At 41.5% G+C, this 27,932-nt stretch overlaps 2 protein-coding genes across 2 annotated transcripts in view; one reads left to right on the top strand and one right to left on the bottom strand.

The window, feature by feature from the left end:
- The window catches only part of LOC129504787 (olfactory receptor 2AG2-like), a 109,175-nt gene that overhangs the window by 70,864 nt on the left and 10,379 nt on the right, over positions 1 to 27,932 (bottom strand). The window lies entirely within an intron of this gene.
- Positions 1,953 to 3,463, top strand: MRPL17 (mitochondrial ribosomal protein L17). Its single transcript, XM_055317659.1, has 3 exons — positions 1,953 to 2,174; positions 2,489 to 2,557; positions 2,903 to 3,463. Exons 1-3 carry the CDS (start codon positions 2,001 to 2,003, stop codon positions 3,176 to 3,178), a joined length of 519 nt encoding a protein of 172 aa, XP_055173634.1. The 5' UTR covers positions 1,953 to 2,000; the 3' UTR covers positions 3,179 to 3,463.

Genomic DNA, 27,932 nt, shown 5'->3' on the forward strand with positions numbered 1-27,932 from the left:
ATTGTTCCATGAGGGCAGCCTGGGTGGCTCAGCGGCTTAGTGCCACCTTCAGCCCAGGGTGTGATCCAGGAGACCATGGAGTCCCATGTTGGGCTCCCTGCATGGAGCCTGCTTCTCCCTCTGCTCGTGTCTCTGCCTCTCTCTCTCTCTCTCTGTGTCTCTCATGAATAAATAAATAAAATCTTTAAATAAAGTGAAATTGTTCCATGAATACCAGCTCACAGAAATTGTGGAGAAAGCTACGAACTATGCAACAACAAAATTTTAAAAAAATTGACAAAGGAATCAAAATTTGAGGACTACCAGAAGAGACAAGAGATGATGGCTTTCATGGCCAAAAATAAGAAACATTTTCACAAAGTGGACACTCCTTCTAAAGCAAAGGATTAAATAACATGTCCGTTCATCTTCTCTTGAACTTTTTCAGAAGAAACTCTTCATAAGACTTTACCAATAGAAATTTATGACGAATTTTCAATTGTGGAAATCCTGAAAGCTGCAAGAATTGACCCCCCCCCAAAAAAATAAGACACAGATATTGTAAATAGTAATAAATATTCTAATTTCAGGAATTTATTGTGATATAGGCTTTGTATAAATCTATGCCATGGATCCATATGAGACTTCTCCTGACTACTTCAGATGAAACTTTCCAAAATTAAAATTAACAAGAAGCGTTCTGTGGTCACCCATGAGTGATGACAGAGTGATAAGTCTAAGCGTGCTAGCTACTAAACATGAATATGTGAAGACCAGTGTATGAGTCTCCTAGGGATAATTGTTTCAAGGATCTAGGGATAATTTTGTTCCACGTCTTCCTCTTAGTTTCAGGTGTTTGCCAGAAATCCTTGGTGGTCCTGGGCTCCCAGATGCCTAACTGGCATCTCTGACTTCTTGGTCCGGTGGCATTCTCATTCCCCGTGGGTCTCCAGTCTTCACATGGCTGTCTTCATGCCAAATGTCTGTCTCTCCACTTGTTTTGTTTCTTGAGGACACCAGTCACTTGGATTAGATGCGCACTCCACTGCGGTATGACCTCATCTTAATAATTAATTGCAACTCCAATAACCCTATTTCCAAAAAAGGTCCTATTCTGCGGGGAGTGCGGTGGAGGTTGGGAGGCGTTGGGGCTTAAGGATCTTCCTTGGTGGGGGGAGGGGGAGACCCCATTCAACCCACAACAAGGAATAATTTTGACAAAATAATTGCGAATTTGCAGACATTAGGACTGTTCAGAAACAGAAACTAGAACGTCACTGAACATTAACACCAATGCACAGGTATGTTTCTCACCTTTTCAAAAAAAAAACCCACAATGGATGCAATTAAGAAGTATTAACCCATTACTTTTGCCTTTGCTGTACTTTAACTGGGTTATTACATTGTACTCCGACGAAAGAAAATGTTCAGTATCTGCGCTTCTCTGAGCATCACTGCTATTGGTTTCGCTTCCCCGTTATTACGAAAAATAATTTTGTGACCCAAAGACACGCTCGGGGGGTCAGACGCCCGAGCTCGACCCGGGTCCGCCGGCCGGTGCGGGTGCGGCTCCGGGCTCCGGGCTCCGGGGGGGCGGGGGGGCGGGGAGCGCTCCCGCTGGGATACTCACTTTCCCGGCAGGCTCCACGGCGGAGCTTCCCCTCGCCCTGGAGGCCGCAAGACTGACGCAGCCCGCGAGAAACTCGACGGCCGCTTTGTCCCACGCTAGAGGGCGCGCGGCTCCCCGGCCCGACCAGCAGCGCCTGCGGCCCGCCCCGCTCCCCAACCCTGCCCTCCCCTGCCCTCCCCTGGAAGAAGCCAACACCTCCTCCCCGCCCTCCCCCAGGCTGCCAGCGAGGCAGGCTCCGATGCTCATGCGCAAACACGTCCACCACGCACGGAGGCACGGCGCATGCGTCCTCTCAAGGCCGTTTCCGAGGCATCTCCGCCCCGCCCCGCCCCGCCCCCCCCGTTCGAATTTCCAGTTCCGGCCTCACAGGGACGGACAGAAGGTGGGGAATATGCGGCTGTCGGCGGCAGCAGCCATCTCTCACGGTCGTGTATTTCGCCGTCTGGGCCTTGGTCCAGAGTCCCGTATCCACCTGCTGCGGAACTTGCTTACAGGACTCGTGCGACACGAACGCATAGAGGCCTCATGGGCGCGCGTGGACGAAATGAGAGGCTACGCCGAGAAGGTGAGGGGCGGGGCCGCGCCGGGCGGGGGCGGGGGCGGGCCCTTCTCTGCCCCGCGAGCTTCTGGCGGGAGCTGTGGCTGCCCTGGGGGAGGAGGAGGGTACCCTGGCGATCGCTGCCCGAAGCCTGAGCCCCCTAGTACCCCGAGTTGAGCCTTCTTCCTCCAGGCCCTCAAATGGACGACTGCACAGAGCCGCGGAGTTAGGGGTGGCCCGAATTAGAGGTCAAACGAATGGGTTGCCCTGGGGCATTAGAGCAGTAAGATTGGCGCCTCCATTCTTGCCCGGGTTGGATCAGTAATGTTATGTCCTCGCAGCTCATCGACTATGGGAAGCTGGGAGACACCAACGAACAGGCCATGCGCATGGCTGACTTCTGGCTTACGGTGAGTACGTCCTGTCTGCCTCCCACGTCCCAGCCTTTGCTCCCTGTGTGGGAGGGGGCTGTAAGAGGAAGGGGGAACTGGACGGAATTAAGCTAAGATACTTAGGGACAAATGCTGTGAACTAAATGAGAAACGTGTGACTTAACCTAGTTGAATGTTACGTGAATCAACAACCTGCACAATTGCCTCTAACCCCTCAGTGTTAACTGTGACTCGACCACATTGGGAGGTGGAAGAGTTCGGTGTGAATGTGTTTGGACCCTACTTTTTCCAAGTGCTAAAAGTTAACTGTGTCTCAGCAGTGGTGCCTGACTCTGTCTCTCCCTGATAACTCTCCCCCTCTAGGAGAAAGACTTGATCCCAAAGCTGTTTCAAGTACTGGCCCCTCGCTACCAAGGTCAGAATGGGGGCTACACGAGAATGCTGCAGATCCCAAATCGGAGTAAGCAGGATCGGGCCAAGATGGCAGTGATCGAGTATAAAGGGAACTGCCTCCCACCCCTGCCCTTGCCTCGCAGAGACAGCAACCTTACTCTTCTAAACCAGCTGCTTCAGGGGTTGCAGCAGGACCAGAAAGCAAGCATCCACGGCTCCCACACAGCTCAAACACCAGGGATTTAACAGGAGCCAAACGGGTGTGTGTCATACTCATCAATGCCTATGATCATTTTGGAGCTCTTTTAATCTCTAAGAAGAACTGGAGCTAGAGTTGTTAATGGACAGTCTTAATGGAGCCAAGAAGCTTCTGGGGAGCCAGATAATCATCTCTTTGCAGAATAGATAAAATTCCTTGTGTGAATATATGAATGTATAAGGGTGGGTTTTTTTTTCTCCTCTTGAGATTTTTGGAGAATGAGAACTAATCAAAGGCTCAGTCTCCATGGGTTAGTAAATTCATTGCTTATGTTTCTGGCTCTTGATCTGAGTTGTGTTTGGTTAGCACAGTTTTGTTTTTCTTAATGCCAGTTTTTATGGGGCTTGTATCTTATTATTCCAAACTGGCCTCCAAAGGTGATTGAATTTTGACATCTAGCATAGAGACTGAACCCCTGGGATTTCTTAGAGAAAACTTAAGTCCTGACAGGATAGGAGAGTGAACATGTAGAATTGAATCTTCCATAATAATCTGGTACCTTAGGAAACTTGAAGAACACTACAACTATTCCTCTGTTTCTTAAATTTTTTTTTTAAATTTTTTATTTATTTATGATAGTCACACACACACACACAGAGAGAGAGAGGCAGAGACATAGGCAGAGGGAGAAACAGACTCCATGCACCGGGAGTCCGACGTGGGACTCGATCCCCGGTCTCCAGGATCGCGCCCTGGGCCATAGGCAGGCGCCAAACCGCTGCGCCACCCAGGGTTCCCCTATTCCTCTGTTTCTAAGCAGGATCACATATTACCCTCATGTGCTCCTCTCAGCCCTGAATAGGCCTTAGAGGAGAGGACCTGAGAACTCAGATGCACCACCTTTCTGGCCAAGTGGGTAGAAGCACTCAGTAAAGGATAAGCTCCTTCCTCTTGGAGTGACGGGGTAGGAGGTGGGGGAATAAAGAGAGGGTTGAGGTGGGAGGAGGGTTAGGAAGTTAAATGTGCTGGGAATTTCCTGGAAGTTTTTATTGTTGTCAAATTTGGGCTTCTCTGGGAACTCAGAAAAGGGAAATCCGGCTTCAGAATGGCCAAAGCGTATGAGAAGTAGGAAGCTCCTTTATACCCACTAATTATTGTGAAGCCAGACTTAGCCTAGCCAGGCTGCCCATTCCTCAGGCTCAGAGATTTGACTAGGATAGTAGCTGTGGGAAGACTTGGAACTATTATCCCTGCCTGTACACTTGACAGCAAGGCCTAACAGTTTTCATATCGCTAGTACAGTGAAAAAGAAGATATTTTTATCTCAGACTGGAACTTCACAGTGTATTTGGCCTGCTAAACCCAACCATCATCAGCAAGTAAGGGTGAGGGTGGAAGGGGTCACTGGTCTAGAAGATACTAGCTTCATGGACAGAGCTATTCTGTGCTATTTCACTGCAGCTGCTCTAGTCTTAAGATTCATCTGTTCCCAACAGGGTTCTCCCATCTCCCTCTAATTTGTCCTTCACAGTATTGCCAGAAAGCTCCTTCTGACATTTTGAGTGACATGGTAGACACTCAAAAGCATTTAGTCAATAAACCTACAATTCTGAATGTTTCCCCAAAATTCACCTCCTTCCTGTCCTTGGCATGAACCTCAACTAGATATCTTGGAGTCATCATCCCTGACTCCTAGAAGTACATCCTTTAAAATTAAAACTACGAAATGCCTGGGTGGCTCAGTGACTGAGCATCTGCCTTTAGCTCAGGGCGTGATACCAGAGTTCCAGGATCAAGTCCCACATCAGGCTTCCTGCAGGGAGCCTGCTTCTCCCTCTGCCTATGTCTCTGCCTCTCTCTGTGTCTCTTATGAATAAATAAATCATTTAAAAAAATTAAAACTACATCTGTTAAGTATTACCATAGGTGGGTTATGATTCAAATCTCAGCTTTTCCTCTTAGTCCCCAGAAACAGACCTCCCTTGGGGGTTTTCAACAATTCCTTAAGTGCTTAATAAGCATGTGCTACTTTCCATCATTTTAGTCACTAGGAATATAGTCTTTATCAAGTGTTTGCCGTATGTCAAGCCCTAGGCTAGATACTAAGAATGTAGAGATGAGAAGAAACCACCTTTGCCATCAAGGAGCTCACAACCTAAAGCATCGCGTCTGCTGCCATGATGGCTTTAAGGGACACTACATCTTTAATATTTTGGCCCATAAAAGAGTACATGCAGGCACCTGGGTGGCTCAGTGGTTGAGCCTCTGCCTTTGGCTCAGATCATGATCCTGGGGTCTTGGGATCGAGTCCCGCATCAGGCTCCCCACCTGCTTCTCCCTCCACCTATGTCTCTGCCTCTCTCTGTGTCTCATGAATAAATAAATAAAACCTTTAAAAAAAAATACATGAGTCTAGAATGCTTACTAGAGGCTCACGGATAACAAGAGAAATAAATAACAATGTCCATTTTCTAATCTGACCTATAAATGGTAACTTTTCACCTGGGTGGACCATGCCCTCATCCATCTAAGCACTTCTTTTTTTAAAAAGATTTTATTTATTTATTTATTCATGAGAGATAGAGAGAGGCAGAGGGAGAAGCAGGCTCCATGCAGGGAGCCCGACGTGGGACTCAATCCCAGGTCTCCAGGATCACTCCCTGGGCTGAAGGCGGCGCTAAACCACTGGGCCACTGGGGCTGCCCTCTAAGCACCTTTTTAATAAACTCCAAACCCACAAGACAGGCCCAGATACATTGGAGTTCCCTCCCTACTTTCAGAGATTCTCTGTCTCGGGCTCTAGTTCTTTACAGCAGGGCTGACAGCTATGTGCACTTCCTCCAAAAAATAACAGACTTAACTCTAGCCTCAACAAATCAGTGACACAATATAAGCCCAATATCCAAAGGAGACACAACTACAAATGGCCAGGCACTGCTTAAACATTCTACCGTCAATTTAAAAATTGAACAAGTCTTGTTGGTTTTATTTCCATGTTTCTCAAATCTGCAGTCACCTCTCCCTAGCTAAAATCCAAAACCTCTCTATCCCAGATTACTGCAAAAGCCTCCCTCCACACTGCAAATGAAGTAAAAAAACACCTGATGTCCTAATTCCCTGATGATCTCCAGTGCCTCCTTTCCTATGGGGAAAGAGTCCGGTTTCCTTACCTGATCCCCTTGGTAACCAAACATTCACTACTCCATTTACTTCCCTTGCCTCTAATTTTATGCCCAGGAAGGCTGAAAGTCCTTATTTTGACTTTTCTTATGCACAGCTCCCCTTATCATCTTGTGTTCATGCAGTATCTTCCACCCAGAGAACTCTCCTTTTACCTAGCTGATTTGTACACATACACAGGCATCTGGGAGGCTCCTCTGACCATCTCCACCTAAGTTCATTACTTTGTAAACCTGGGTGCTGCTACAGTATCTCCATAATACACTGAATTTGCCACATTGCATTATAATTCCCTACAGCTGCAGCAGTTGGTTCCCAAACATTCATTAGTTTAAGGTAGTTCTAGTATTTCCATCCCCTTACTATTAACAGGTTCAGGAATGGGTCGGCCTAAACTAATTTGAGGCAATGAGAATCTGGTCTCTACTGGAAAAGTGTAAAGGTAGCATGTTATTCTGAGTGCCATGGGGAACTGGCTTTAGTATGAAGATGACAATGTCAGGTCAGAACAACTAGAAGAAACTATATAGTAATCTTTAGTGATTATTCTTACTTGCACAGGATTTTCTGTTAATTGCTACTAAAAGTAGCAATTAATTTGTGCCACTGAACCTTTAGTGTTTCTCAAAAATGTTTTACATCAGAACACTATTCACAGACGTGTAATTGAAGTAAAAGCATCACAAAACATTACCTTAACAAATATATGTACATGAATGCTGTCAGTTTTTTTCTAGTTACTTTTTTTAAAATGCTGATCTCAATTCAATAAATAATCTTACAACTGACTAGTGGATTACAACCTGCTCTTTGAAAAAATACTGATCTGAACCATTATTAGTGACTCACCGCTGCCTTTGCTAGATAAAATCTAGACTTTTCTCATGACACAAAGGCATTCTATGGCCTGGCCCAGCCACCTCTCAGCCTCTTCTACCATTATTGGCTGTCACCTTTTTTAGGAAATACTTGCTCTGTAAATATATCAGACCTTTGTGCATGGATTGCCTGTTGTATAGTTGCCCTATGTCACATTACCTCTTATCATTTGATTCTTTCCTCAGAAGTCACTTTTTTGAGGCTACCTCGAAACTTCACACAACCCTCCAGAGCCAGGTCCCTCCCTGTGTGCAGTTTCAGTCCTCTAGGTATATGCCTATTAAAACATTCATCACATTGTCCTATAAGGGCCTAACTGCTTCATTGACTCCAGGTAATCTCCCAAAGCCAGGAACAAAAGGACTCAATTTTCTGGATAACTATTCCTCCCATAGGACCTGATTCATAATAGGTGCACAATATATGTTTATTAAGTGAGGAGGAGTAAGCCACATGCTGTCCATGACATATTCAACTTTCTAGCTGAGCTTTACAAAATCAATTAACAGTACTATGGTACTATGCAGGGATAGTGCTAAGCTACATTGCTGAGTATACCAAGACTAAAAAAATGGGTTCCGGGATCCCTGGGTGGCACAGCGGTTTAGCGCCTGCCTTTGGACCAGGGCGCGATCCTGGAGACCTGGGATCGAATCCCACGTCGGGCTCCTGGTGCATGGAGCCTGCTTCTCCCTCTGCCTGTGTCTCTGCCTCTCTCTCTCTCTCTCTCTCTCTCTCTCTCTCTCTCTCTGTGTGTGTGTGTGTGTGTGTGACTATCATAAATAAAAAAAATAAAAAAAATGGGTTCCTTCCTCTCTAGGGATTTACATGCTCATAATGACTGTCAAGAATGTGTGTGTCTAATTCATTTCCCACACATTTCATATTCCAACTTCCTGAAATATTTCTAACCAACCTACCAGCAGACGACACCTATACATTTTCCAAGTTTTAGCCAGAAGCTGAAACGATGCCTCTTTTGTGAGTATTCACTGAATTCCCCCAAGCAAAGCTAGGCATGTTTCCAGTGGTCCAGTTTCACGCTGTACACCCTTCATTGTAGCAATGGCACAATTACATTGTTCAGCACCAATTAGTAAGACAGTGAACTCCTTAGGGGTAAGAGGACATATCTAAGTTACTCTGGTGCCACACAATAGAGAACATGGGACAAAATGAGCATCTATAAATGTCTATTGACTGAATCAGTGTGTGGTACTAAGTTTGTCAGCCTAGCTCTGCATTTTGGTTAGGCTCAGTAATTCCTCCCTTCCCCAGTTTCCTCTCACTTCATCTGAAAAAGAACTTCCTACAAAGCTGAATGTCCATTGTTCACTGCTGGGTAATGTCTGTACCCTTAGGCTTTTCCTCTCCTTGCCCTTAAATTCATGGGCATATTATAACTCTCCTCTCACTCTGGGACATGAATTTGATAGTTATATTTGAGATGCCCTAATAATAGAAATGGTCTGTGTGCTCATATTTTAAGGGAAAAAGTTTAAACTTTTCTGACACTCTGTTCCACAATATCATATCTGTTTAATATTTTTAAAAAAGTGGTTTATGTTCTTAAAAGTTAATTACAAACATACAAGCTTTCTGTCACAGTCAATGCTCTAGGAAGGTAAGCCTGTTTACACTGTGGCTTCACATATATCTTGACACACTAGTGTGCAGCCCAGCATGAGAAGCATAGCATTAAAATTTAACTGCTGTTCACTTCAAGAAGAAATACAAAATACAAAAGCCGTACCTAGAGCTCTCACTGTAAACTTTCTGCCATTGTTCTGACTTAATTTCTAATTGCTTTTCCTTAATATGATCCCAGAATCTTTCTTACAGTTATCTTTTTCTTTTGTCCCAGAAGGAAAAATAGTTTAGTTTTTGTATGTGCTGAGTTAGATGCCTGAAAGCATCTGGAGCTTGGGCAATAGCTCTTCACTGGGAGAAGAGATTTTGGGAGTTGTTGGCAATTAAAGCTAAGGAAATGGATGGGGTGACTCAGAGTGTATACGTAGAAGGAAAGGAGGCTGAGATCAGACATTATGAGACAGACAGGATACAGAAGCTATGAAGAAGACTGAAAAATTGCCTTGTGCATAGGAGGCACTCAAAAAATAATTATCAAATCAATTTAGCAAGTATAATCTTTCTCCATTCAAAGCACTATCGAATATAGAAAATACAAGGGACCTAACAGGCCAATCAGAGGGACAAGATCATGAAAAATATAACATAGTAAGATAGGTAGTATGAAAGTGATGCACACAGGCATAACACCAAGAAAGAAGGTGAGTGGAACTTTTCAGAGGAAGTAATGCAAGGGCTAAATCTTAAAGAATGAATAGGTAGGTATTCATTAAACATGGGGGAGAGAAGTCAGTTGGGAGGATATTACAGGCAGAGACCTGAAGGTATAGATGCACTGAATTATGAAACGGCATGGAGTGCTTGAGAAATTCCAAGTAAGTTATTTGGTACAGCTGGGATTTAGTATTTGAGGAAGAAGTGGAGGAAATGAAGCAGGAAGGCCAAGCAAGATCAGGTTACAAAGGGCCCTGTAAGACATGATAAAGTGCTTAGTTTTTATACTGAAGACCAGAGAAAGCCACTGAAGGATTTTTAAATGGGGAGAAAAGGGATCAGATTTACATTTCAGAAAGATCATTTGTGCATCAGAGTGGAAGATGGGTTAGAGGGGCAAGACTAGAAGCAAGGAAAACAAATAGGGGGCTAGTTAAGGAATCCAGAGGGAGTTGATGGAAGACTAGATGAGGCCAGAGGCAGGGGGGATGGAGAGAGGCTAACAGACCAGACAGCTATAGAGGAGACAGAACAGACTAGACATTGTGTGTGATTACATGAGGTAGAGGAAGAGGGTAAGAGTCCAGGATGACACCAGGTTTCTACCTGGGCAATTAGGTGGAGTAATTACATTCACAGAGAACAAGGATAGTAGAGGAAAAGCAGATTTGAGATCACTGTGCTGAACTTTTGGTAGACATATTTGTGTTAAGGAGCTATGTTGTAAACAGTTATTCTGGAGATCAGAGGACATGTGTAAGCTAACAAAACATACGTGAGAGTCACTCACAAACATGGGAGTTGAATCAATTATACTAGATGAGATTTCTCAGTCAGAAAAATACATAGTAAGAGAAAAAGAAGGCCTAGAAGAGGGATGGCTGGATGGCTCAGTCAATTAAGCATCCAACTCTTGGCTTCAGCTCAGGTCATGATCTTAAGGTCATGAGGTAGAGCTTCACATCTGGCTCCACACTCAGTGGGCAGTCTGCTGGAGATTCTCTCCCTCTTCCTCTCCCTCTACCCCTTCACCTGCTCTCTCTCTCTCACACAAACACACACACACAAATAAATGTGAGTGAGAGAGAGGAAGGAAGGAAGGAAGGAAGGAAGGAAGGAAGGAAGGAAGGAAGGAGAAAAAGAAGAAAGAAAAAGAAAGAAAGAAAGAAAGAAAGAAAGAAAGAAAGAAAGAAAGAAAGAAAGGAAGAAAGGAAGAAAGGAAGAAAGAAAAAGAAAGAAGAAAGAAAGAAGAAAGCCTAAGATAGCTGACATTCAAAGGCCCGACAGAAAGAGAAACCATCTGAGGAGGGTGATAAGAAGGACTACAACTAGAACATTGGAGTGTCAAAAATATCCCTTTGTGTTTATCTCTCTCAGTAGATTAGTGTTCTTATAAAGAAGACCTCACAGAGATCCCTTGCCCCTTCTACCATGTGAAAACATACTGAGAAGGGACGCCTTTGTGGCTCAGTGGTTGAGCATCTGCCTTTGGCCTGGGTTGTGATCCCAGGGTCCCGGGATTGAGTCCCACATCATGCTCCCTGCAGGGAGCCTGCTTCTCCCTCTCCCTGTGTCTCTGCCTCTTTCTGTGTGTCTCTCATGAATAAATAAATAAAATCTTTAAAAACAAACAAACAAACACTGAGAAGGCACCAGCTATGAACCAGGAAGAGGGTCCTCACCAGAACTCGACTCTACTAGCACCCTGATCTTGGACTTCCCAGCCTCCAGAACTGTAAGAAATAAATTTTTGTTTTTTATAAACTACCTACTCTGTGTATTTTATCATAGGAGCCTGAGCAGACTAAGACAATTTTATGATAAGCACTTCTGCCAAGTCTAAGGTATGGTGACACTTAAGGGTATATGTATTAATTGGAGAAAAGTAAAAAATCTTGGGTTGAGGGCAAAAGGGGAGGGAGAGAGCTTTCTCATGCCCCATTGTGGCTTCCTTGGCTCCTCTACCTTTATTGAAAGCTCCTTCTTTTTTGGGACTCAAAGCATTGGTTGTACCACTTTTTCTGATGGTCTTCCGGTGGTCTTGGCTGCTAAGGCACCTGCTGACCCAACAACTACAGGAAGTCAGTTGGCAAGCCTGCAGTTTGGCCATGTAGGCCTTTGAGGAGGAAATATGCTAGGACAAATGAATTGTTAAATTCAGTCATTCAGAGACATAACATGATGGGTTAGACCAGAAAGAGTATCATAAATTCAAAATACGACTGAAGCAAATACTACTAAAGACAGAGGCAAATACAGGAAGGTCAAAAGCATCTCTGGAGGAGTTCTGCAGACACTGGGAACCAGCTCCCCCCACCTTTTTTTATGACAGGCTGGATCATTCATGCTGGGCTGACTGGGGGTGGAATTGAGGGAAGACAACTTCTGATCACTCACATTTAGTGAAGCCTTGGATTCAGAGTCTTGCTCACCATCCCAAGACCTACTACCATTCTATCCATTGGATGCCCCATCTGAGACTGACCCCACAGTTCTTCATTGTTCTTGCCTGAAACACATCCTTCCAGGCCTTTGACCCTTTCATGACCAGATCTACTTTACCTCTGATATTTTACCCTCCAGAAGCTCACAATCTAGATCTGCTTCTTGCCTCTGGCTCTCTCATCCCCTTGTACATATATCAAACTTTCAACTTCTTATAACTCTAGTCCTTTGAGCACTCTCTCTCTTTGTATAACAAGACCTTCCTTTTCAATCCAGCCTGGATATCATGCTCTAATACTTCATCTGTTCTCATGACAGTTCCTATACAATCCCATGTCTTTCTCTCCTACCTACCTATTAATCCAGATTTCTCTTCAGGAGAAATCACATCACTGAGAGCTCTTAGAAAAAAATACCATACAGCTCTTGGAACTGGAATCAACAGAAGTGGACCCGAAACACAACTCAACAAACCTGGATTGCTCAATCCTGTCATGTCTTTGACTCCTGCAAACTTTCTCTGCTTTTCTTAAACTCTTTGAAAACCTTCATCTCTCACTAACAGCACTTAACTTCACCTCACACTTATTGGAAAAGAAAAAAAGGGGCAGTTAACTAACAGGCATGGTCTTCTCAATTTCATACCTTCCTGACCCTTATCTGCACCCAGGAACTAGGCAATTAGTTGAAAATCTTTTTACTGAAGACAATCCAATGACCAAGCTGCTCAAAAGTCAATTCATTAAATTTTTCAAATTTATCACACATACAGTTTGACACCAAAATCCAATTCGATAAAATTACCAATTCACTAAAAATATGTTTCAATAATTTATAAAATTTATAGAAATTATGTTACACGGAAAAATGTAATAGCTTTGTGAATTCTTTCCGTTTTTAAGTTTCAATTCATTTCAGTTTGACTTAGTTTACTTTTAGTTTTACCAAAGTCTTTTTAATAGATCTGTTGTGTACCAAATTGCAATTGAAGTCTATTGAATGTCACTTTTGTGTGGTTCTCATATCAGACACTTAGGATTCAGATACCTAAAACAAATAGAAAATACTCATTTGAGCAAGTTGATAAACCAATCTATGAATTAAGACAGTTAAAAATAGCACTTTCTAACTCATTTCGTGAGGTCAGTATTATTCCTGATTCTAAAACCAAGAAAAGACCTCACAAGAAAAGAAAAAAAAAATAAACACAAACCAATATCCTTTAAGAATTTAGATGCAAAATTCCTCAACAAAATACTAGCAAACTATATCTAATAACATAAGAAAAGAACTATACATTATTACCAAGTGGTGTTTATCCCAGGAACATAAGGTTGGTTGGTCTTTCTAAAAGCAAGTAATGTAATACAACATATCATCTCAATAGAATGAAAAAAAAAAACACAAAGTTACCTCAGTAGACACACAAAATGCATTAGACAAAAGCTAACATATTTTCATCATAAAAACATTCAATAAACTAGGAATAAAGGGAATTTTCTCAACATAATAAAGAACATGTATGAAAAACTCAAAGCTTACATCATACTTAGTATTAAAAGACTGGATGTGGGGTGCATGGGTGGCCCAGTCAGCTGGGCATCTGACTCGGTTTTGGCTCAGGTCATGATCTCAGGGTTGCGAAATGGAGCCCCAAGTCAGGTTCTGCACTCAGCATGGAGTCTGCTTGGGTTTCTTCCTCTCCCTCTTCATTTGCCCCTCCCATTCATCCTCTCTCTTTCTCAAATAATACATCTTTAAAAAAATAAAATAAGATATTGGATGCTTTGTCTCTAAAAACAGGAACAGGATAAGAATGTCTATTCTTACTACTTCTATTCAACATTGCATTGTAATTAGGCAAGGAAAAGAAAAAAAGGGCATTGTATTGGAAAGGAAGAAGTAGGAATACTATCTCTATTTGCAGTAACATGATCTAATACATAGAAATTCTCAAGGAATCCACCCCCCCCCAAAAAAATTGAAACTAATAAATACGAATTCAGCAAAGTTACCAAGATACAAGATTGGTATACAAAGATTAATTGTATGCAAAAATCAATTATATTTCTACACACTATCAAGGAAAATCTAAATAAGAAATTAAGAAAACAGGGGCACCTGAGTGGTTGAGCATCTGCCTTTGGCTCAGGTTGTGATCCTAGGATCCTAGGATCAAGTCCCACATCAGGCTCCCAATAGGGAGCCTGCTTCTCCCTCTACCTGTCTCTGCCTCTGTCTCAGTGTCTCCCATGAATAAATGGATATGGTCTCATTCATTCGGGGAATATAAAAAATAGTGAAAGGGAATAAAGGGGAAAGGAGAAAAAATAAGTGGGAAATATCAGAAAGGGAGACAGAACATGAGAGACTCCTAACTCTGGGAAACCAACTAGGGGTGGTAGAAAGAGAGGTGGGCGGGGGGTAGGGGTGACTGGGTGACGGGCACTGAGGGGGGTACTTGATGGGATGAGCACTGGGTGTTATTCTATGTGTTGGCAAATTGAACACCAATAAAAAATAAATTTACATAAAAAAGAGAAACTATTCCAGCTAACTTTAATCTGCTTATAAATAGCAAACTATTCCCCAAAGTGTAAAATGTAGTAACTATAGTTAACTGCCTAATAAATGCTTATGGAATTGTTTTTGAAATAAATAAATAAAATAAAAAATTTAAAAAAGAAATTTAGAAAACAATTCTGTTTATAACATTGAAAAGAAAAAAAATGCTTAGAAATAGATTTAACCAAAGAAGTGTAAGACTTATATATTGAAAACTACAAAACATGGAGAGAAATATCAAATGCCTAAATAAATGTAAAGATATCACATATTCATGGATATGAATATGAAGACTTAATATTGTTAAGATGGAAATACTCCTCAAACTGATTTAAGGAACTCAGAATAGCCAAAATCATCTTGAAAAAGAAGAATAAAGCTGGAGGACTTTACGTCCTGATTTTAAAAATTCTACAATGTAACCAAGTCTGTGTGGTACTGGCATAAGAATATAGTTCAATAGAACTGAGAATAGAACTGAGAGGCCAGAAATAAACCTACACTTAGGGTCAATTTATTTTTTGACAAGGATGGCAAGAAAATTAAATGAGGAAAGATAAGTCTTTTCAACAAATGATGCTAGGACTAGATATTTATGTGTAAAAGAATAAAGTTGGACCCCTATCTCATGCTATATATGAAAACTAACTCAAACAGATTGTAGACCTAAATATAAGAGCTAGAACTAAAAAACTATCAGAAGAAAACATAGCAGGAAATTTGTCCTTGGATTAGACAATGGTTTCTTAGATATGATGCCAAAGGCATACACACCAAAAGGAAAATTAAACATCATCAAAATGTAAAATTGTCATGGTCCAAAGCACACCATTAAGTAAATGAAAAGACAATCTACAGAATGGGAGAAAATCATATATCTGATAAGGAACTTTTACCCAGAATATATCAAGGATTCTCACCAACTCAAAAATAAAAAGACAACCCAATTTTAAAATGGAGAAAATATGTGAACAGATATACCAAAGAAGGTACATTAGCCGCTTTCTCATTTGGAGAAAACCTGGAATCCCACCAGGTTCTCACTGCAAAGATCAGAGAAAATTTCCTCCTGCTTCCAGCAGGAGAGCAAAAAACAACCAATCTGCGTGATGCTCAGAGCTGTCTGTTCTCCTTAGCAAGTCTTGCTCTCCAGGGAAACTATTTTCCTAGAGCCGAACTAACTTGGGTTTACCAAAACCTAACTGATGTGGAGGAAGGGAAATAACCAACTTCAGCTATTTCTAGCCTTCCTGTCTTAAGCCTAAAGTGGGAAGTGGGAAGTGGGGAAGAAAAGTTCAGAAGCACTTGTGAAAGTCACAGCCCAAGGACACAACTCACTAAAAAGACTATGGAATAGTTCTTCTCCCCTCATACCTTATCATCACATCAATAGGGCTCTTCTACAATAACAGGAATCAGAGCTAAAAGAACTGCAAGCCTCAGGCCCTATTTAAAGAGTTTGTAGAGAAACCCAAAGACAACAGGGAAGACAAAAACAAGAATACTAGAGGAAGTTCTAACCTCCAATACCACAGCTGCAGTACATAGTAAATACTGCCTAACTCCTAAGCCAAATAAACATAGGGACGCCTGGGTGGCTCAGCGGTTAAGCGCCTGCCTTCGGCCCAGGGCATGATCCTGGAGACCCTGCATGGAGCCTGCTTCTCTCTCTGCCTCTTTGTGTGTCTCTCATGAATAAATAAATAAAATCTTTTAAAAATAAAATAAAACTTCACACGGAAGACCTATCTACCTCAGTTCCTTCTACATCATGTCCAGTTTCAGCAAAAAATTACAAGACATGATAAAAGGCAACAAAGTTTGAAAAGACAAAGCAAGCATCAGAACCACACTCAATATGGGACAAATTTTGGAATTATGGGACTGGAAATTTTAAATAAATGGCTTATGTGCTAAGGGTGCTAATGGAAAAAAAGTGCAGCATGCAAGAAGAGATAGATGATGTAAGCAGAAAGAAGGAAACTCTGAGAAAGAATTGAAAGGAAATGCTAGAAATTTAAAACATCATAATGAGGGGCACCTGGGTGGCTCAGCCAGTTAAGCATCTGCCTTTGGCTCAGGTCATGATCTCAGGGTACTGGGATGAAGCCCTAAACCCCAGGCTCCCTGCTCAGTGGGAGCCTGCTGCTGCCTCTCTCTCTGCCCCTCTCTGCTTCCTCTCTCTCTGTCCCTCCCCTGATTATTTGCTTTCTCACACGCATTCTCTCTCTCTCTCTCTCTCTCTCTCTCTCTCTCTCTCTCTCAAGCAAATAAATAAAATCTTTTTTAAAAAATAAAACATCTTGGAATGCCTGGGTGGCTCAGTGGTTGAACGTCTGCCTTTGGCCCAGGGCGTGATCCCAGGGTCCTGGGATCGAGTCCCGCATCAAGCTCCACACGAGGAGCCTGCTTCTCCCTCTGCCTTTGTCTCTACCTCTCTCTGTCTCTCATGAATAAAATCTTTAAAAATAAATAAATAAATAAGGCATAGCCCCGGTGGCACAGCGGTTTGGCGCCTCCTGCAGCCTGGGGTGTGATCCTGGAGACCCGGGATCGAGTCCCACGTGGGGTGTCCTATATGGAGCCTGCTTCTCCCTCTGCCTGTGTCTTTGCCTCTCTCTCTGTCTCTATGAATAAATAAAATCTTTAAAAAAATAAAATAGATCAATCAATCAATCAGTCATCATAATGGAAATGAAGAATGCCTTTGATGGACTTATATAGACTAGACAGAGCCAAGGGAAGAATCATTGAGCTTGAATATATGTTTAATACAAACTTCCCAAACTAAAAAGCAATGAGAAAAAAGTGTGGGGGTAAAAAGAATAGAATATTCAAAAACCATGGGACAGGGATGCCTGAGTGGCTCAGTGGTTGAGCATCTGCCTTCGGTTCAGGTGGTGATCCTGGGGTCCTAGGATCAAGTCCCACATCAGTCTCCCTGCAGGAGCCTGCCTCTCCCTCTGCCTCTTTCTCTGTATCTCTCATGAATAAATAAATAAAATATTTTAAAAAAAAGATGCTGAATCATTAGTCATTAGAGAAGTGCAAATCAAAACCACAATGAGATACCACCTCATGCCCACTAGGATGATTATAATAAAAAAGATGAACAATAATAAGTGTTGGAGAGGTTGTAGGGAAATCGGAACCCTCATACATTCCTAGTGGAAATGTAAAGTGGTGCAGCTGCTGTAGAAAAGTTTGACATTTCCTCAAATACTTCCTCAAAATGTTAACCATTAGTTTACAATATGAGCCATGCCAGCAATTCATTCCTAGGTATATACCCAAGGGAACTGAAAAGCTACATACTCACCAAAACTTGTATATACATGTTCATACCATTATTCCTAATAGCCAAAAGGTGGAAAAAAATCCAAATGTCTATCAACTGATGAGTGGATAAACAAAATATGATATACCCACGCAATGGAATATTATTCAGTCATTAAAAGGAATGAAGTACCGATACATGCTAAAATATAGATGAATGTTGAAAACACGCTTAATGAAAGAAGTCAGACACAAAAGACTACATATTGCATAGTTCCATTTATATGAAATATCCAGAATAGGCAAATCCACAGATACAGAAAATAAATTATTGGTTGCTTGGGGTTGAGGGGAGGAAAGAATGGGGAGTAACTCCTAGTGAATATGGGGTTTCATTTGGGGCAATGAAAATACTCTAGAATCTATGGTGATAAATATACTCTGTGAATTACTAAATTCACTGTGAATATACTAAACAATTCTGTGAATATGCTAAAAACCACTGTGAATTGTACACTTTCAAAGATGAACTTAATGGCATATAAGTTGTACTGCAATAAAACTACTTAAACATAGGGGCGCCTGAGTGGCTTAGCGGTTGACCATCTGCCCTCAGCTCAGGGCATGATCCTGTGGTCCCGTGATCGAGTCCCACATGGGGCTCCCTGCATGGAGCCTGCTTCTCCCTCTGCCTCTGTCTCTGTCTCTCTCTCTGTGTGTGTGTGTGTGTGTCATGTATAAATAAATAAAATCTTTAAAGAATTACTTAACATATGTAATTACTTAACATAAAAATTACTTAAAAAAATCAAAGTAAAAACTATTCAGAGGTAATAACAACTCTATATTCAAGGATAAAGATAAGCAGAGATTTTTCTAAAGCACAGTCTTCCTATTGTGATATGAATGAAACTGGGAGAAATTCTACAAACGTTTCTTAGATATCACTATTGCAGCATGAGATTCATTTATCAATGGTCATCATGATATCTTAATATAATTATCTTGAACTAATGAATTTATAATAGAATTTATGTAATTAATTTTGTCACTTATTATAGTAACTATTAATACCATCTACCAACTAGTATGAAAATACAGTATAGTCCTACTTCAGCCCATATCTGTATATCTACTAAAATTGCAATGAACAAAAAAAAAAGTTTTTAAAAAGGCAAATCATGGAGTTGAAAATATTTTAAAAGATAGAACCCATCCACTATGACTGTTTATAAAATGTTTTACATTTGAGTCATTGCATAACACTTGCAGAGCAAAATACACAAGAAGTTCTCATTCCCAAAAGTCACAGATTTGAAGTAAGGAAAAAGTTAGAATACACTGAACTTTGGCCAGCCATGCCAAAATGACTTCAGTGAAACAGCTGCAAATAAATTAAAACTAAAACTAAGCTAAACTTCAAATGAGTCAACGGACACATTGTAGAAATCTTCAAAAGCAATTAAAATCTGCCCAACCATGCAAATTGTTGTAAGCTCTACATATAATTAAAATAAATAAAATTTTGTTAAATTGACAAAATTGGTAAATTTAGGCAAATTGATCACCGGGAATTGAAATTCAGAGAATTGGCTTTCTTTACTTCCCATTCCAGAGGACAGGAGACCACACGAAATCCCTACACCTGTGTTCTAGATCCCATTCCCTTTCTGTTTCCCCTGGCTCTTGCTCTGTGGAGGGAATCAGGAGTTTCCTTTTTCTCTTTCCTAGAGTCTCTATGGGGAACTGAAGTCCTTCAGAGCCTGGAAAATATACTTGGTCTTGGAAGATCCCAACTCAGACCATCCTGGACTCTGGCCAGTTTTTAATACCGCTGCTCAGTTTCTCCAGGGCTGGGCTGTACTGAAAAGCTCAGATGATTGCAGCTTCTCATGAGCATTTGAACAGGGAGCTAAGGCTTGGAGCAGTCTGAAACCAACACTGATGCTACCCCACGCTTCTTCTGGCACTAAAAAGAAACAAATGAATAACAGAGCCAGCAAGAATTGTCAGCCTCCCATTCTGTCATTAAGAATCATCATTCACAAGGCAGGCCTTCTGGGTCATCTTCCCTTTCTCACTGGGTCATCCCCACACTGATCTGTCCTTCCTTGCTACTAGTTAGCTTTTCCTTCCACTGTTTCCCTGCCATTTAACCCTTCCCATGGTGGACCAACATCCCAAGGTTTTCTGTTCTGAAACCTCCATTTCATGATGACAACCTCCTAAATTCTCAGCCCCTGTATATATCTCTGAGCCTCCACTTCCTGTGCAAGAGCCTGGCTTTGTTTAAGCACTTACTCACTTCTGCACAACCTTCCACATGTCTGGAGAAAAGAGGGAAGGAGTCTCCAGCCTCAGGCCTCTCCTAAGTCCAAATGCAGACAACCACTTCTCCATTCATGCACCAGCCTTTGAGAATCATACCATCTTGTCATACAAGACTACATTCCTCAGTGTTGTCACAAAATGACCTCCCCTCTTCTTCAGCAAGGACTGTATGTAGTGGCTGTGCCTGCATCCTCTACCCTCTCACTAGCATCCTCAACTCCTTTGTCCTTTAGGTCACCGCCATCAGTCCCTTCACAGGTCACCAGCCATCAGTCCCCTTCACAGTGCTTCCACTCTTTTAATACTCTCCTGAAGGTCTCTAACATATTGCCTCTCTCATGCCCCAGCTCCCCTCCAGAAAGAATGAGATCATTTGGTGGTCTCAAATTCCCGCCCTGTCAACCCTCTTCCCCACTGCCATAATTCTGTCACACATGCACATTCTGCATCCTCCCTATCTTCCCTTCCTGTCTCTTCTGTTAAAGATCAATTGCTGCTTGTACTCATGGTTATTTCTTCAGTCCCTCCTCTCTCTTGGGGGCCCGCTCCACCAGCCAATGCCTCTTCATTAGCTCCTCACCTACAGTATCAAACATGGTCCTGGTGCTTTCTTCTAAGTAACTGTCCCTTAGTCCTTCCCTTCCCTCACTCTTCCTCCCAGTCTCCTGTTATCTGCCCCTCTCTCCTTACTGTACTCACAGAGTGGTGGGTCCCTGATTCTGCTACCTCAGTAACATCCTTTCTTAATTGTGGAATAGCAGTTCCCATCATGTCAGGCATACACTTAACAAATACAGATTGAACATCACCTATGTGCAGGCATAGCATGCATTGCTACAATGGTGAACATACCAGATTGACTATTTGGTGGAGTCTTTAGACATTTAATCAAGTATTCAAACACCAGAAACTTGCAACTGTGATAACCGCTGCCAAGGAGGAGTACCAAGCACCATGGGAATCCATCATATGGACTGATCTAGTCAGGGAAGAGGTCTGTGACTAAGTGATGCTTCAGATGAGATCTGAAAGTTAAATGAGAGGTCACTTAACCAAGGAAAGAACCAAAGCATGCCCTGGGCAAATGGACAAGTTTGTGCCAAAGCATTTTAAACAATCACTCTAAATGGGAACTGCAATACTCTTAAGTGTTCTTGCCTCTGCTCCCAATATTGATCTAGATGGGCATGTGAGTCAGCCCAGGCCATCTCAAGTCTTTTTTCAGGATTTCTTAATTTTTTGTGTGTGTTTAAGAAGGCCTACCTATTTTTTGGACTAATCATACATATAATACTAATTTTAAAATTGGTTTAAGGGGATCCTTGGGTGGCTCAATGGTTTAGCACCTGCCTTCAGCCAGGGCATGGTCCTGGGATCAAGTCCCACATCAGGCTCCCTGCATGGAGCCTGCTTCTCCCTCTGCCTGTGTCTCTGCCTCTCTCTCTCTCTCTTTCTCTCATGAATAAATAAATAAAATCTTTTTTAAAAATTGGTTTAAAACATCAGGAAGTAAAAGGAATCTTCCAAACATAGTAATTACTACATATTGTAACATATATCAGACATTCCCCTCCTCCAGGAGGTGGAGCTTAATTTCCTCCTCTCTGACTATGGGACTCAGAAATTCACTTTCAGGGGCGCCTGGGTGGCACAGTTGGTTAAGTGTCTAACTTTTGTTTTCGGCTCAAGTCATGATCTCAGGGTCATGGGACTGAGCCCCACATCCAGCTCCTGCATCAAGCCCCACGTGGGGTTGCAAACTCAGCATGGAATCTGCTAAAGATTCTCTTTCCCTCTCCTTCTGCTCCTCCCCACCCCCGGCTTGCACTCATGCTCCCTCTCTCTTTCTCTCTGAAATAAATAATCGTTTTTAAAAAAGAAAAAGAGGGGCACCTGGGTGACTCAGTGGTTGAGCATCTGCCTTTGGCTCTGGTCATACTCCTGGGGGTCCTGGGATTGAGTCCTGCATCAGGCTCACTGCAAGGAGACTGCTTCTCCCTCTGCCTATGTCTCTGTCTCTCTCTGTGTGTCTCTCATGAATAAATAAAACTTTAAAAAATGTAAAAAAGAAAAATAAACTCACTTTCAAGGAACAGAATATGGAAAGAGAAAAAAAAAAGTAGAAAGACCTGGGCAGACACAATCTTAGCCCAGTGATCGAAGTTAACATCACCTGTAATAATTCATGTTGTTATGTACTCCTTAATATAATGGAATGAGCAGGGCACTTCACCTCCATGGTACCCTTTTCCAGTTTAATCACAAGGAAAGCATAAGAGAAACCCAAACTGAGGGATGTTCTTCAAAATGCCTTGTCAGTACTCTTCAAAACTGTCAAAGTCATGAAAACAAAACAAAACAAAAACAAAGACAGAGAAACTGTCTTTGACCAGAGTAAACTAAACATGAAGATTAAATGTAATGTGGTATCCTGAATTGAATCTTGGGATAGAAGAACATTTGTGAAAAAAACTGGCAAAATCAGAATAAAGTCTGGAGTTCAGTGAAAAGTGATGTACCAATGCTAACCTCTTATTTTTGACAAATGTATCATAATTATATAGAATGTTATCACTAGAGGAAACTGGATGAATGGTATATGGGAACTCTCAATATTATCTTTGCAACTTTTCTATAAATCTAAAATCAGGGACGTCTGGGTGGCTTAGTGGTTGACCGTGTGCCTTTGGCTCAGGGCGTGATTCTGGAGTCCTAGGATCGGGTCCCACATCAGGTTTCTGGCATGGAGCCTGCTTCTCCCTCTGCCTCTGTCTCTGCCTCTCTTTCTGTGTCTCTCATGAATGAATAAAATCTTTAAAAAAATAAATCTATAATTACTCCAAAATTTAAAAAAATTAAATCAGTAGGCAAAAATGAAGCAAAATAAAATAAAATGAAAAACAGAAACTAGAGACACAGAGAAACTCTTGATGGTATTTGAGTTCCCAATTCCATTTGTCAGTCGTCTCCGAGGTTTGGTATCCTGGGCCAAAAAAATCTACCCTTCTTTCCTCAGTGGATTCAACTGGGTTTCTTTCACATGCCATTACATTTTAGCTCTCCCACTATCTTTACAGTTTTACCTCCACTCTCTCCTCCTCTCTCTGTGGCCTGGTTTCTTCCTCCTCTTCTCTCTTTCTTTCCTCTTAGCAAATTTCATTTATACAATACAGTATCATCAACTATAGTCACCAAGTTGTACATTAGATCCTCAGACCTTACTCATCTTCTAACTGAAAGTTTGCACCCTTTGACCAATCTCTCCTCATTTCTCCCATCCCCACCCCCTGGTAACCATCATCCTACAAGTTTCTATGAGATTTTGTTTTGTTTGTTTTTCCACAGTGTGGTATTTGTCTTTCTCTGTCAGGCCTATTTCTCTTAGAATTATGCCCTCCAGTTTCAGCTATATTGTCATTAATGGCAGGATTCCCTTCATTTTTAAAGCTAAATAACTTTTTTATTATCTACCTATACCACATTTTCTTTTTCCATTCATCCGTTGACAGACACTTAGATTGTTTCTGCGTCTTTGCTTTTGTCAATATTGCTGCAGTGAACATGGGGTGCAGACATTTCTTTGAAATAATAATTTCATTTCCTTCAGAAGTGGAATTGCTGGATAATGTGACAGTTGTATTTTTTATTTCTTGAGGAACCTCCATATGTTTTCCATAGTGGCCATACTAGTTTACATTCCCACCAACAGCACACAGGATTCGTTGTTTCTCCACATCCTCACCAGCATTTGTTATCTCTTTTTTCTTTTGTTTTTTGATAATACACATCCTAACAGGTGTGAGGTGATATTTCACTGTGATTTTGATTTGTGTTTCTCTGATGATTAGTGACGTTGAGCATCTTTTGATTCTGGAGTCCTGGGATCCAGACGTCCTGGGACGTTGAGCATCTGTGTCATTGTATCTTCTTTGGAAAAATATCTATTAAGGTCCTTTGCCCATTTTTAAATTAGGTTATAGGTTTTTTGCTTTTAAGTTCTATGAGCTTCTTGTATGTTTTGGATATCAACCCATTACCAGATAAGTGTTTTGCAAATATTTTTTCCCATTCCATAGGCTGCCTTTTCATTTTGTTGATGGTTCCCCTTGCTGTTTGTTTTTGCTTTTGTTGCCTGGGCTTTTGGTGTCAAATCCAGAAGATCATTGCTGAGACCAAGGTCAAGGAGCTTACTCTCTGTGTTGAAGTTCTTCTAGGAATTTAAGGTTTTCAGGTCTTTCATTCAAGTCTGTAGCTCATTTTGAGTTGATTTCTGTGTAGAGTGTAAGATAGTGGTCCAGTTTCATTCTCTTGCATGTGGACATCCAGTTTCCCCACTACCATTTATTAAAGACACTATCATTCCTTTGTATATATATTCTTGGCACCTTTGTTGAAAATTAATTGACAATATATGCATGGGTTTATTTCTGGGCTCTTTATTCTGTCCACTGATCTATCTGTCTGTTTTCATGTCAATACCTTACTGTTTTTATTACTAAGCTTTGTAGTATAGTTTGATATCAGGAAGTGTTGTGCCTCCAGATTTGTTCTACACCTCTTCTCTTTTGATCACTGAGATCATCAGCTATGTCCTAATTCCAAAAATCTAGTGCAAAACTGTCATACCACATCTTATTGTGGTATTTTTACTCTGCTGACAATTCTTGTTCTTATAATTACCTCCTTCTGGTGATCCCTGGGTGGCTCAGCGGTTTAGCGCCTGTCTTTGGCCCAGGGCACGATCCTGGAGTCCCGGGATCGAGTCCCACGTCAGGCTCCCGGCATGGAGCCGGCTTCTCCCTCCTCTTGTGTCTCTGCCTCTCTCTCTCTCTCTATGTCTATCATAAATAAACAAATCTTTAAAAAAATAATAATTACTTTCTTCCTTGACTTATATGATAATACATTAGACAATGTTCTCTTGGTTCAATCCTTACCTTGTCAGTTGCTTCTTCCCAATCTCTCTTGTGAATCTTCTTCTATCACTCACCCCTTGACAGACCCACTTCTCACTACATGTTCTCCATAGGTAACCACATCCATTCTCATGGCTCCACACAACATCCTTCCTTAGTCTGGTGGCTCTGAAATATTTATCCTCAGCTCAATAGTCTTTTCTCAGTTCCAAATTTTATATTCAGCCACCTACTAGACATCTTCATTTGGCTATTTCACATCTATCTTAAACACATCATTTCCAAAACCAAATTCATGATCTTATCTCTCATCACAAACCTGCTCTTCCTTTGTTTCCCCAACTGTATGAATAACATCACTACTATATGACCCAAGAACATGGAAAGCATCTTAGAATCCTCCTATGTCACTACTCCTTCTAGTCAGTCCGTAATCTCTCTCACATCTTACTCCTCTTTTCTAATCCTATTACCAAGCTGGGCAATTGAAACTAACTTCTATTTGGTCTCCTTTGATCCTCAATATTACAGCCTTAATGATGTTGATGTCACATAACCTGACCATTTCATTTTCTGTATCAAATAAAGCTTTCCATGGCTTCTCAGAGCCTGGACTCTTTGTACAATGTATCATACCCTCCATGATTTGGCCCCATTTACTTTTCCTGGTTTCTCCTTTCACACTAGCCCATATGCTCTATACTCCAGCTAACTCTATCTACTCAGGACCACCACAACTACCACCTATATACCAACCTCCATGACCAAAACTATTTTATTTCATGTTGTTGTGATTTTTGAATGTGGTGCTGCTGTTTATTCTTCCTGTAAGTCTTTTCTCCAGCCTCTTCATGTGCTATGCTTCTTCTCATCCTACAAGATCCAGTTCCAGTGTCATCTCTGTGACACCATTGGCTGACATCCCAACCCTGGGCTGGATGAGGAATCCCCTCTATGTCCATAATCCCATACTTTCCTCTGTCATTATACTCCCCAGTGCCAATTTGCAGATCTGTCTTCACAGCTTACTTTTTAGTCATATCTTAACTATGTATCTGAAATATAAAACTGGCATATAGTGGGCATTTGCATATGTCTTCAGTAGATAAAGGAAGCAAGAAAATACATTAGGTTCTCCCATTTGAAAAACTCTGGCCTCCTAAAATACCTGTCTACCCTCCCCCTGCTATGGCTCTCTCTGCTTACCTATGTTAAGTCTCTTTAAAGAGCAGCCTGAAAAAAAAAAAAAAAAAAAAGAGCAGCCTGCACTCTAAGTCTTCAGTCCTTCAGCCCTTGCTCATTCTTTTACTGAGTGCTGACTAGTTTCCATACCTACCACTCCACCTACTCCATTGTCCTCAAAGTCACCAGCAGCCTACCTCTGGCCAAGTCCAGTAGATACTTTCCAGTCCTTACCCCTCTGGCCTCCTCTGTGTCAATCAACCTTTATGACCACTCCTTGCTTTGTGACTTCTTTCTTGGTTATTCCCTTGGCTTCAGTGGTTCCACTTGCCTACCTTTCTTCCTCTTCCTTTCTGGCCATTCCTCACTTTTCTTTAAAGGCTGTTCCTCCTGTTTCCAACCATAAAGTGTTGGAGCTTCTCAGGATCTGTCCTAAACACCCCTCCCTTCCCAATGTACATGCTGCCCCTGAGCAATCATATGCACTCCCTTACATTCTCTTACCATTTGTCACATTTACCATATAAGGCAACCCAAACCTGAAGTAATACCTCATTTTCCCAATGAGAAAATTCAAAAAGTTTTTGACTAACCTGAAAACTTATACCTTCAGGGATAGGTTTGAAATAGTCAAAAGTCTATTTCTATTAATTTACTATACATATATTCATATATTTAAATTCATTATCATATAAAATAAATATTGATTTATAAATTTGCTTTATTCCATTCTCATAATTCAGTAAACAATTTTATGCATACTCTTAACATGCATCAGTGTCTTTTCATCTTAACATGCGTCTCCAAAACAGTGTCACTTTTAGCCATCTTACCTATTTTCCCAGAATGGATAACCTTCTCTCCAGTCCAAGTGAAGAGTTTGGGATAGGACACAGCACAATTTGAATCCACATATGATTCAGTCACTGGAAACTTTATCCCAAGTCACAAGGGCCATTTGGTTTTTGGCCTGCATCCTGCATGCAGGAGTATGCTCATGACCTCAAAAAATCACTTAATGTATTATTGCCTTTTAAAAATAATTTTATTTTATTCTTTTAATGATTTTATTTAGGAATTTGAGAGAAAGCCAGAGAAGAGACTGGACAAGTGAGTGGGCAGAGGGAGAGGGAGCAGCAAGCTCCCCATCACTGAGCAGGGAGCCTAATGCGGGGCTCAGTCCCAAGACCCTGGGATCATGACCTGAGCAGAAGGTAAATGCTTAACCAACTGAGCCACCCAGGTACCCCTTAAAATGGTGTTATACTAAAGGATAACATTCATACAGCATAACATTCATACAGACATAAGTGTTTGGCTCAATAAATTGTCATAAAGTGAAACACTCATATAACATCACTAGGGTCAGGAAATAGAACACTTCCAGCACCCTAGAAGCCCCTCCCAAGTACACTGTATTACTTTTTAAAGCAATCTTTAAAAAGGATATTTAGAGACATCCAGCACATGCAGTTATGAGGTCATACTACCAGGAATAGTTACCAAAGCTGTGTTAAATTTCTTTGACAATGGATTCTGTGGCAAGTAACCTACACAAGCATCCAAGATAGCATTGTTGAGGACATTTCAGATTAATCCATCTTGCCCAAAAAGTAAAGATAGCACTTACTGAGCACTATCTATGTGCCGGGTACATAGTACTTTATATATATATTAAATAATTTAATCCTTTAACCCCACTTTATAGATGAGAAAACTGAGG

This window comes from Nyctereutes procyonoides, unplaced genomic scaffold (assembly GCF_905146905.1).
Source record: "Nyctereutes procyonoides isolate TBG_1078 unplaced genomic scaffold, NYPRO_anot_genome, whole genome shotgun sequence".
In the NCBI taxonomy this organism is placed as follows: Eukaryota; Metazoa; Chordata; class Mammalia; order Carnivora; family Canidae; genus Nyctereutes; species Nyctereutes procyonoides.

Excerpts from the sequence above, each read along its gene's own strand:
- MRPL17 (XM_055317659.1), top strand. The coding sequence starts at position 2,001 with ATGCGGCTGTCGGCGGCAGCAGCCATCTCTCACGGTCGTGTATTTCGC. Across the intron at positions 2,175-2,488 it reads TGAGAGGCTACGCCGAGAAG|CTCATCGACTATGGGAAGCT; the intron begins GTGAGGGGCGGG and ends ATGTCCTCGCAG. Across the intron at positions 2,558-2,902 it reads TGGCTGACTTCTGGCTTACG|GAGAAAGACTTGATCCCAAA; the intron begins GTGAGTACGTCC and ends CTCCCCCTCTAG.